At 58.9% G+C, this 11,261-nt stretch overlaps 1 protein-coding gene and 1 pseudogene across 1 annotated transcript; one reads left to right on the top strand and one right to left on the bottom strand.

Moving 5' to 3' along the window:
- Positions 1-1,717: 1,717 nt before the first annotated feature.
- LOC137466218 (uncharacterized) lies at positions 1,718-4,898 on the bottom strand (annotated as a pseudogene).
- On the top strand, positions 4,897-7,740 carry LOC137466214 (maestro heat-like repeat-containing protein family member 7). Its single transcript, XM_068178056.1, has 7 exons — positions 4,897-5,014; positions 5,298-5,362; positions 5,997-6,145; positions 6,403-6,550; positions 6,758-6,948; positions 7,031-7,168; positions 7,725-7,740. Exons 1-7 carry the CDS (start codon positions 4,897-4,899, stop codon positions 7,738-7,740), a joined length of 825 nt encoding a protein of 274 aa, XP_068034157.1.
- The last annotated feature ends 3,521 nt before the right edge of the window (positions 7,741-11,261 follow it).

The following is an 11,261-nucleotide window of genomic DNA, read 5'->3' as shown; positions in this document are numbered from 1 at the left end:
ACCTTCCAGCTGCCACCAGCAGCACAAAGAAATCATGGAGCAGAAAATGAGACGCTGCCACCAGAACAGACTTTATCTGTACAGCCACGAGGTACAGAGAGATCAGACACCAGTGACAGAGCACGGGGCGGGGGGGGTCTGTCACAGCCCTAAGCAGCAGTGCCCCCATCTCTTGAAGCACTGGGAGCCCCTGGTACGCCCCCAGCACCGTCTCACAGGCACCAGAACAACAGAGGCTAGTGAGCAGAGTCCATCCTGCTGCTTTTTGGATCTGGATCATGGCCAGTCAACTCCTTGCCTGACCTAGGTGCTCCTCGAAGCCGCCTCAGAGTGGTCCAGCACGTTTCAGCATTGCTGTGCTCGCAGCCTGCAGAGAGGAGCTTGACCTTTCCCAGGCCCCATGAGCAGAGGCAAGGCTGGGCATGAAGGAAGAGACCCGGGGAGATGAGGCCACTCTACACCGGGACATGTGGGCTTGCTCCTGGCCCTGCGCTGATTACCTGATTTAATTTGATCCAAAAAATGCTTAACACTGGTGTGCGAGGCAGATGCGATGCTCAGGTTGATGGGTGCATGAGGGGAAGGTGTGAATGTCCCCAAGAACTCTGATCTCTCTAACCCAAGGTTGCAAGTCAGTGTGGACTCAAATCATCCCCACCCTCCCCCCCAAAAAAAATCATTGCTTTTTTTGTGGATTTCCCTGATGAATCTGCAAGACTTTGCTCTCATGGTGGGGAAAAAACAATTCATTCAAATCTTAGGTTACGTATATGGAAAAGGAAGAGAATTCAACAAAGTGGTTGTTCTGGGCTGCAGAACAATGGTTTGAGGGGCACCAAGTGGGTCTGAAGTGGAGAGGCAGCCAGTGGTCACTGCATCCCTCCCTGCCTTTCCTTCTCACTGCTTTGGCAAAACCACAGGGGGAAGCCCCACTCTTCTCTGTCCCACGGCACTGTGGAGCAGAGAAGAGGACGACAAGGACAAGCCAGTGACAAACCCAAGGGGAGCTCAGCTGGACCTTCCCCACCCTGCATCCCAGTAAAGTCACAATGCCTGGTACCTACCTCTCCCAAACTCCCCTGGGAGGCTGCTGGAGAGCCCAAATCCCCAGGATGCCTCCACTCACACCAACTCCACCTCTCACCGAGACCCTTCAATGCTGCTGAGCTTCTTGAAGTGCTTGGTAACATCTTTTCCAAAGGATTTGGATGGTCTCTGGAGGAGATGGAGAGCACAGGAGGAAAAGAGGCTCAGGCCAGCAGAGATGAAGCAGGGGACTAAACAGCAACATGACAAGGGTGGTCCAACACAGGAGATGAGGAGAGCATGCTGTTTTGTTGAGAAACAGCAGTTCAGGGCTGCCTGCCTGTGAGGCAGCAGCTCCATCTGCAAGAGGCTGCCCCAAGCACATGGATGTGCCAGCAAGCAATGTCCTTCCTTGGACCCCAGAAGCCCATAAGCCTCCCCAGTGGCACAGCTGCATCTCCCTGAAAGACTTCTCACGGAACAAAAAGTCCAAACCACTTCATCTCAGACTGCCTGACGGCATTGGAAGACAAAATGCTGAGAGACCAGGGGGCACGGGGCACAGCTGGCAGGTATGAGAAGAGCTCACGGCTGCTGGTGGCTTTCCAAGACAGGGCTCCTGGTTCACATGGAGCCCCAAACCAGGCTGCCCACAAAGGATGGTGTGGCTGCACTCCTGGCAGACCTCCACAGGAGCCGGGCACCCCTCAGGTCCTGCAGCCCTCGCACCTCCCCTTGAGCTGGATCTCACAGGTTCAGAGGGGCTGCCCAGCTGAGAAGGGAACTGATGGGCAGCCAGGACCCTGCCCGGAGCACAGGGGTGCTCCTGCACCCACCTTCACAGGGAGAGCTGCTGAGCACCTTGAAGCCAAGCCCGGTGAGGAGGAGGGTGCTCCAGGGTGGTTCTCAGCAGGGCAAGGCAAAGCGCCTGGCTGCTGGGGAAGGGATTCTTTAGCAGCATCCCTCAGGAAGTTGCTCTCCTGCCAAAAAGGCTGTTTCCATACTGGCACTTGGACAGCACAATGCAGTCCATCTGGTGGGTGCTGGGATCCATGCTGGAGTTCAGCAGGAGTCCGCTGTGCTGCGCTGGCCCTGCCCATGGCTCCTCTGAGGAGCTGCCCCAGCCTGTGGGAGCCACAGCTGTGAGAACCCCTTGTCCTCTCGGAGCACTGCCTGCTCCCCCTCCCAGGAAAAGCTGGGTTCTACGTGGGCTACCAGGGGCTGTTTGGGGAAGCCGCCATGCCCTGGCTGCTGCCTGCCTCCTAAGGGTGCAGGGAGAGCAGCCTCCACATCATAGAGCTTCCCATCCCCAGAGAACAGGGACTCATGCAAGCCCTGGGCAGGGCAAGGAAAAGACTGGGAGGTGGGGGTGGCCACCACAGCCAAGCCCCCGGGGAATTCTCAGGACTGCCACCTGGCAGAGTCTGGGACTCCACGTATGCTCCTGCAGCTCCCAGTCTTTTGGAACTATGGCCAGCGAAGCCCCCGACGGGCAACTGACTGGGTTTGCCTGGAGGAGGACATTGTGCCACAGAGTCACCAACGTGTTTGAGTGCAACGGGGGTGTTTTGGTCCGGAGCTCCAGGATGCAGAGAGGCGGGAGGAGTGTGGCAATGGCAAAGAAAGCACTTTGGGGACTTGTCTGCTGCTGACTTTTGCTGCCCAAGAGGGAACTTCAGGCCCCCATGGAAATTCAAGGCCTTACAGGGATTAGAAAATGTGGGTGTGAAGCAAACAGGCTGGTGGGAACTTGCTGTGCTCTCACCCCTATGGGACACAAGTGGCTCTGGGGGAACACCCTGCAGGCACAGGAGGAGCAGAAGGGTGTCCCAGCATTACCAAGAATCCCAAGGAGTTATCCAGCAGGCAGCGGAAGCGGCAGGTGAAGCTCCTCTCCACCAAGGATTGCTTCTCAGCATGGAGGTGCTGGGGGCTGGATGTGGCGCTGCGTCTGGCAAGCAGCGGCTGCTCAGGGGGAAAAGCTGGAAAAGCAAACGGAAGTTTTCCAAACTGTGCTGCACGCCCTGAGCTCACGGATCAGAGCTGCTCAAGTGAACCCCTGCAGGGATCAGCCTGGCACTCACTGTCAGCAGCATGCAGTGGGGTCCTCTGCAGCTGGCGGTGGAAGACGGCCCTGTCGTCCGCACGGATCAGCTCGTACACGCTCTGGTAGATGAGATCTGACTGGAACGACAAAACAGAATAGTGACTGCTCCTGGACAGCCTGGCAGAGGTGTCGGGAAGAGGACACGGCAGAAGGTTTCCCTTCCTGAGTGCTGTAAGTGCAAGACTGAGTGTAAAGAAAAGGCAAACTCCAGCTCCTTCCCCTGCCACAGGAGCTGCTGCCCTTAGGGAAGCTTTGCTCTCCATCTGCATCTCCTTCCCACACCAGGACTGCATCCATCTGTTTCCAGCCAGGAAAACATGGTGCTCACCTGGTGGAAGCCCAAGTAGTCCTGCACGGAAGGGGAGATGTAGAAGATGTAGCCGTCTCCAGTCACGGTGATGACAAATCCATTGAGTGCCTGAAAGCAAAAGTTCAGTCCAAACTTACTCTGTTTGAGGGCTGTTGAGGGCTTCTCTGCGGGTGTTTGCAGGGGGTTGGGGTTGGGGGACGTGATGGGGAAGGAGTTGTCTGGAAGGTGAGAGGTCTAGGCTGGAAACTGAGTCCGCTTGAAGGCAGCATCTGTGGTCTGGCACAGCTTTGCTTATGGAGGGCAGAAGAAATATCTGTGACTAGTTCTGTTCATGGTCCTGAGTCTCCTGCAGGGAACAAGATGGGAGAGCTGTACTTTATTGGCCACTTAGGTATCTCTACTGGGGGAGGATGAGCCCTTTTTCCATCTACTCATTTGTTTGGGCTACTTTTGTAAGACTGAGTGGACTTTCATTCCTTGAGAGCTTTTACTCCTTAAGAGAATGACGATATTATCATCCCTTCATTGAAAACCATTTGCACACCAAAGAATGGTCTTCTTTTTGCCTCTGTATAGTGCTATGTTTCCAGAGTGACTTTCAGTGGAATGTGTTACGGCAAACGAGTTGCTGCTTTTAGATGGGAACAAACTTCCAAATCATTCACATTCCCCAGCAATGGCTATTAATTTGAGAAGTTTGCAAATTTTGGAACTACTCCAGTGGCCCAATGAGAAGTAAAGCCTTCCTGAATTGAGGATTCTTAAATGGCCTGATCCCGCAGAGCAGGGCAGGGTTTGCTGATGGTTTGAGCTGCTCCTAAAGATCCTGTTGGTCTGTCTTAGACACCTGGGGCCAGGGATTCCTTCCCAACTGGGCCACTTTGGGTGGGCTGGGGGCGGCCCCAGGGCAGGTGGCAGTGTGTGCAAGGGCCCTTTGTGACACGCTGCAGCATGGTCACCATGGCATGGAACAGGACAGGGTGTCCAAGGGCCCTCCCTTTGTGACACGTGGTGACATAGGAGCTGGCGGTGACAAGAGCACGCCACAGTGCTCGGAGCAGGCGACGGGACAGGACGGGACAGAGCGGTGTCGTGAGGAGCCCCCGCACAGCGCGCTCGTTCGTGTCTGACCCGGAGCTTTTCCGAGGCATTATTCCTACAGGTGACCTCGTGGCAGGACGTCGGGACTTGGCAGCCCGTGGCCTTCCCGAGGCTTTTCTTTTGCAGGTGCCCGTGAGGCCAGACTGAGGGAATTGGCGACCACAATCCTTAACGAGGAGTCTCCTGTCATTGTGGCAGGAGTCTTCCAGACCAGAGTACAGGACTTGCTGTCCTGCAGCCTTCCTGAGGTTTCTCTGTCTCAGGTGCCTTCAAGGCACAACTACACAACTTGTTGACTCAGAACATCACCCTGCCATCTTCCTTGAAGGTGCCCTCAAGGTCATACTCTGGCATGGCAAACAGATTTCTCAGTGTGTTCAAAGTGTTCAGGAAGAAAAAAAAGGAAGACCCTGGAGCTGCCCCAGCACAACAGCATGAAGAACTGGAGCAGTTCCAGCCACCGCAGGATGGTGAGTTGCAGAGCTGGGCCACAGGGCTGATGGCTGCAGCCAGCTTGGCCCCATCCCATCCCATCCCATCCCATCCCATCCCATCCCATCCCATCCCATCCCATCCCCTGGGGACATGCCCATGGACAGGATGGAAGAGGGGCCGGGCAGACACCCTGCAGTGGCCATGCTCCATCCCCTGGGGCATCCTGGGACTGTCCCTGCTTGGGGAGCGCAGGGCTGGGCTGTGTTCTCCGGCCTCTCCCGCAGCCCCTCAGCTCTGGCTGCGCTCGCTCTTTGCCAGGTGCAGCCCTGGACCAGACACAAGAGCAGGAACCCAGCCGTGGCCGCTTCCGTAAAAGCCTGAAGGTACCAGCAGCCATCCCCACCTGGGCTGGGCCTGCTGTCACTGCTCAGTCGAGCACCACGCTTGGAGCACTCCATGGAACACTCCGGGCTTCCCTGTCCTTTGTTCTCCTGCAGATGTTCCGGAAGTTCCTGCGCATTCGGCGGAGAAAGACCGGCAGCACAGCAGCTGAGGGCCCAGCCAAGCCTGACTCGGGGCTGACCGAGCTCCAGGCTGAGCCTGATGTCAGCCCAGATTCGGCTGAGCGCTCAGAAGACTCTGCCGCCTCAGCGACTGAAACCTGGGCAAAGGCTCTTAGCTCGTCAATGACTGAGGATGTGGCCATCACAAACAGTGACAATGAAGAGACTCAGGGCATCACAAATACTGACACCACATCTGCTCCCATTATGATTCAGGAGATCATATTCAACTACTTCAAGGAACCTAGTGTTTCTTCTCACAAGCAGCAGGTAAACAGCCTGGCTCCACACCTGGAGGCCAGCCGGGATCGCGTGTCCCCTCAAGCAAGGGTCTCTGGGCCCCCTCAGGCTTTGAGGCCAGCACAGTGTGGTGGGAAGGGAAGCACTTCTTGGGGGAAGCTGGAGAAGTTGCTCCCTTGGACAGTGCTCCAAGTCTTCCCCATGCCTCCTCCAGGTGCCAGCCAAGGTGAAGAACATCCACCAGAGTCTCGTCTCCCACATCTCTGTGGATGCCAGGCTGCAAATTGACCTTGTGAGGCTGGCTGAAGAACACCCTGCTGACGTGGTGCTGACCCTCCTGCGCTGTGCCCCAACGTGTGACAGGTACGGGGCTCATGAGCCTGGAGAGCTCAGGGCTCAGCAGCCTTTAGGGCCCGTGGCCCTGCACAGCCTGTCCCATGGGGTCTGCCAGACAGGCAGAGAGGCCCAGGACCCTCGGGCCCCTCTGTTTCCTGAGCCTGCTGCCACTGCTCCTTCCCTGCCCTTCAGGGCTCCAGGGCTCTGTCACCTGGGCCCCCACAGCTGCACAGGGCATGGTGCTGTGACTGACATGGCCCTGACATAGAGCTCTGATCCCACAGAGCTGCTGCAGTGCTGTGGAGAGCCATAGGCTCATCGGGACCAGCAGTGGAGAAAGTGCTGCCAACACTGCTCTGTGTGATGGAGGACTGGCCTCTGACCAGAATGTGCACCTCTGATGGGGACAACAAGGACATTTTTGCCCTGGCTGTGAGTTTCTGGAACTGGCCTTTGCTCACCCCCAGGTCGCCTCTCCAGCAGCTCTCCATCCTCTCCACGCCTCAGGCGCTGGGCTGAAACCTGGGCTAGGGGCAGGCTCAGGGGGCACCAGGCCTTCTGCTCCCCTGCGTCTGCCCTTGGGCCCTGCCCCATGGACACCTCGGCACTGAGCCCTGCCTTGGGCTGCTTCTCTTGCAGGCAACTCTGGTGATCTGGGTGATTGTCCAGGTGCCTGAGTGCCACGAAGCATTGATCCTTTATTCCTCCCGCCTGTTTGTGGCACTGCTCTTCCATGTTGTCTTCACCACACAGCAGATGCCACCAGAGGAAGTTGATAACTTCTGGAGAGCATGCCGGGAGGAACACCACCTTCCCAGCAAGCCCAACAGGTCCCAGTCCTCCTGTCCTTCCCGTGCCCTTGTGGCCAGCGCCAGTGCTCCCAGTGTGACCTGGGCTTTTCTCTGCACACAGGTTTGCCGTGCAGGTCATGAAGGCTCTGCTCGGCCGACTGCGGTGTGACAATGTGGTGGAGGCTATGGAGCACATGGGTGGCTGGGACACGCTGCTGTGTGCTGACTCCCAGCACTACGCCGTGGGTCTGTTGGCCAGGTGAGACCCCCTTCTCCCCACTGCCCCCAGCATTTGTGCCCTGTGCCCCACACAGTCCCTGTGGTCCTGGGCCAGAGGGGCTCGTCACCAAAGGACGGCCAAGAAGAATGGAAAAGGCCGAGAGAGGAGGGTGCCCAGCAGGGGCTGCTTCTCAAAGCGCCCACATCCCCTCCAGGGATGCTGGGGAAAGACCAGACCTCTGTGAGTCAGTCCTGGGAGAGGTTTGGTCTCCCCGCCTCAGGGCTTTGGTGCCTTTTTCCCCACTGCCAGGGAGATGCTCTGCGTTTTTATGCCTTTGTGCTCTCGCATCACAATCCACATGCTTCGGCATCTCAGCAGGGAGGATCCGTGCTGGGATCTTCCCTTCCTGGCATTCCTTGTGGAGGTGAGCCTGTTGGTCAGTGCTTCCTCGCTGAGCTGCCTCCCAGCTCTCTGCCCTCTCGTAGCCACAGCTGCCAGGATGGTGCCCACGCCCTGTGCTGCTGCCTGGGCCCAGCCCTGTGCGGTTCTGGGCTCCTGCCGGCCGGGTCCCCTGTCACTGCCCTGTGCCTTTCAGGTCCTCCAGCGCCTAGACTTGAGTAAATGTGGTGGCAGCGTCCTGAGGATCACGTCAAGGTACCTTCAGGGCGAATGCAGTCAGAGGCGTCGCCTGGCGCTCAGAGGCCTCGTGGTGCCCAGCAAGGATCCCTCGATGGTGAGAAGGGGGCAGCGGCTGAAGCTGCGCTGGGCAAAGCAGCCCCTTGGGCTGGCAGGGCTTCAGGAGCTGAGGCAGCTGCTGCCAGCTCTCCTGCCTCACCTGCCCCACTGCTTTGGGACAGGCCTTTGGCCTGCGGGCCCTGCAGCAGCAGGGTGGGGCTGCAGAGCCAGGGCGGTGTTGGCCGTGCAGCCGTCCATGGCTTTCCAGCACAGCCTTGTGTTCCACACAGGCCATAAGGATGTGCAGTGTATCTCAAAGCCTTCTGGGGCTGCTGGGAGATGCAGATGGAGAGGTGGTCATCATGAGCCTCCATGTGTTCACGAACATGCTCCAGCACAAACACATCCTGGTATCCAGCACCACTGCCCCAAAGCTGGCTGAGGCGCTCCTGCTGCTCTTTGACCACGTAAGGCTCTGCATCCTGAGCCACAGGCATCGGATGCTTCCCAGAAACTTTGTGCCCTGTGGATTTTCAGGCCATTGCCCAGGTGGGCCTGGAGTAGCTGGTGTAGGTCTTTTCTTTTCCTCTAGGACAACCGCCACGTGCAGTTGCTCTCCATTCAACTCTTCTGTACAGTGATGGAATCAGTAGTGGATGAGGGAAAAAAGCCCCTGAAGACAATTGTGAACAGGAACCTGTACGCACTTTTAATCTACTGTCATGATGAGAACTGGCACGTGGCAAAGGTGAGCATTCCTATGATGCTGGGAGGGGGCTCGGCTGCCTCCTGCCCTGGCGCCTGGTGGGCTTCAGCCTCCTCCAGGCCTTGGCACAGGGACACAGGTCCCTGGGCTTTGTGGCCATCTCTGGGTCTCTGCTGCTCTCCAGGCCTCTCAGGAAACACTGCTTTGTGCGGCCAAGTTCCTGAAGAGGAGGAATCTCGAGCAGCTGGTGGAGAACGGGAATCTGTGGAAGTTCGCTGAGGTCCTGGTAAGGACGGCCTGGAAGCCCCAGGCTCAGCCTGGAGAAGGCCCCTGAGCGCGGTGCTGGGTGTGTGGGCTGGCAGCTGTGCCCCTGCCCGGTGCTGCACCCAGAGGCCACGCGGGCTCTTCTCCAGGCTCCCGTGGGCCCCAGCCGGGTGCCGATGGAGCCCCGGCCCAGCGGGGCTGCGGGGCGGCCCCGCGGCTCCCCGGGCAGCAGCCGGCCCTCTGCCCCCTCCAGAGCCCGGTGCCAGCGGCTGCTGGCCGGGCCTCAGGGCTGTGCGGGCAGGGGAGGCCGGGACAGGGCGCAGGGAGCGCCTGGCCCAGGGGCCGAGCCCGCGCCAACCCTTCCCTCCTGCCGCTCTCTCCAGCTGGAAGAGGACAGGAGCCAAGTGGCCGAGCTCCTGCGCCGGGCCCTGCCCTACCTGCAGAGCCCACAGGAGCCCCTGCGAGAGGCGGCCGTCAGGTTCATGGGTGAGCCACGAGCCCGGGCTCCCTCCCCACCCCGCCTCAGCTCGGCCCCAGCCGCGGCTGCTGCCCCGGCAGCGCCGTCCGGGCCCGGCGCCGTGGAGCCCCGCCCGGCCTCGGCGCTGCTGCCGCCCTCCGGCAGCCGTGCCCTGGGGCGGCAGCGTGCGGCAAGGGCCCGGGCTGAGCCCTGCCGGGCCACCAGGGCGTGTGGCCACAGGGCTGGCAGCGCCGCTGGCAGGGAGCTGTGCCGCTGGGGCCAAGATGAACTCTTTGTTCTCAGAGATGGCCGGCTTTCCCATGATGAGGGGGCAGCAGGAAGAGCTCCCCGCCCTCAGTCAAGGTGAGTGAGGGCAGCGGGCTGTCAGCGGGGGCTGGCGGGGGGAGAGCTGCATTGCTTGGGCAGGGAGTGGGAATTTCTGCTCCAGCTCTAGCGGGTTTCACTCCCTGTGTGGAGGAGAGGTGGCGTGGGCAGAGCACACAGGGATTTCAGGGACATGGGTGGAATTTGTGGCCAGCAGCTTGCTGCTGACCTGTTGCCAACACCTCTCTCTTGGCCTTGGCAATTGTTGGGGGAGGTGGCCGTGGCAGAACGGTCTCCTCAGGTCACTGCAGATTCAGGCTCTGACCATGGCTCTCTTGCTCTCTGTTCCAGGCCTTCAGTCCCTAAAGAATAATACCACACCATCTTGCTCTGACACTGAAATTCAAGCCCATTTAGGCCTAGAAGATGAAGAAATTGGGTTGCTTTCTGGATCCGGTGAACCAGCGCCCCAAGAGCAGCACCAGGAGACACTGAAGAGGACACCACCTCCCATTGCCTCTGGGGCTCCAGGCACAGCTGATGATTGATACAGCTGAGCCTCTGGGAAGCTCACATGGCTTCAGCCCTCTCCCTGCCTGTAGATAGCTCCCTCCCTCCAGTCCTCACACACTGTCCATCCACTTTTTCCCCTCCATCCTCCCTCCATTTTGACAGCTCCATCTCACCAGCCCTCAGATCATGCCCATTCCTGTGTTTTCCTTCCGCTTTTCCTTTTGACAGCTCCATAATGCAAGCCCTCAGCCCTGCCCATTCCCTTTTTTCCCCTCCCAGCTCGTCCCTTAGTTTCATTTTCCATTAATAAAGAGTTTGGCTTCTTCACTTTGCCTCCATCTCTGTGGAGCTGAAGCGACGCAAATCCCGAGCCCTGGGGCACACAGGCCCCTGCTGCCATCCTCTTCCATGCCATGGTTTGTGCACACACACAGAGGAACGAGGGCAGATCAGGCTGGAAAGGTGCCTGTGCTGAAATTCCACAAGGCTGTGGAGCTGCAGATCTTGCTGAGCACCCTGGAGCCCCTGGAATTTGGAAGAGCCAACCTGAGTATGCTCTGAACCCAGCTGTGAGGGATTCCATGGCAAGCATCCACAGAGGGCAAAGGAGCTTGGAATGCTGGAGGTTTTCAAGAATAGCTTCCTGAAAGCACAGCAGTGCTCCATCCCTGCACAGGATGAGGAAGAGGGCAGAACCAGCGACCATCCGGGCTTAACAGGGAGCTTTGGGTGTGCCTAAGGGCAAACGAAGCAGCAGCATGGTGCCCGAGACTCGGACGCGCGACTGTGCCAGTGCCTGGAGCGCTGTCAGGCAGTGCCGGGATCCTGGGTGTGGTTCTGGTCCCCACAAGTGAGGAATGGCAGCCCCAGGCTCAGAGCCAGTCAGAAAGCCAACCAAGTGAGCCCACAGGGAGGGCGCCCTTCCAGTTTCTCTGGGCCATGGCCGCAAAACAGCCCCTGCTGCTTCTTCCTCTGCCTGTGTTTGGGGTGTGCTGGTGGCCGAGGCAGCCAGGTTGGGCTCTGCCTTCCAAAGCCTGTTGGGAGCAGGCATGAAAAGCGCTGCGTGCACAGCGGAGAGTCCTGGAAGGTGCTGGCAAGAGCGTCCCGTGGGAACAGGGCTCTGGTCTGTGGCCGGGAACAGCCTGGTTTTGGTGCCGTGAGCGCAGGCAGGAGTTGAGGCAGCTGAAGAGGTG

Source organism: Anomalospiza imberbis, unplaced genomic scaffold (genome assembly GCF_031753505.1).
Source record: "Anomalospiza imberbis isolate Cuckoo-Finch-1a 21T00152 unplaced genomic scaffold, ASM3175350v1 scaffold_164, whole genome shotgun sequence".
Taxonomy (NCBI): domain Eukaryota; kingdom Metazoa; phylum Chordata; class Aves; order Passeriformes; family Viduidae; genus Anomalospiza; species Anomalospiza imberbis.
This window is presented reverse-complemented; position numbering and strand designations above follow the sequence as displayed.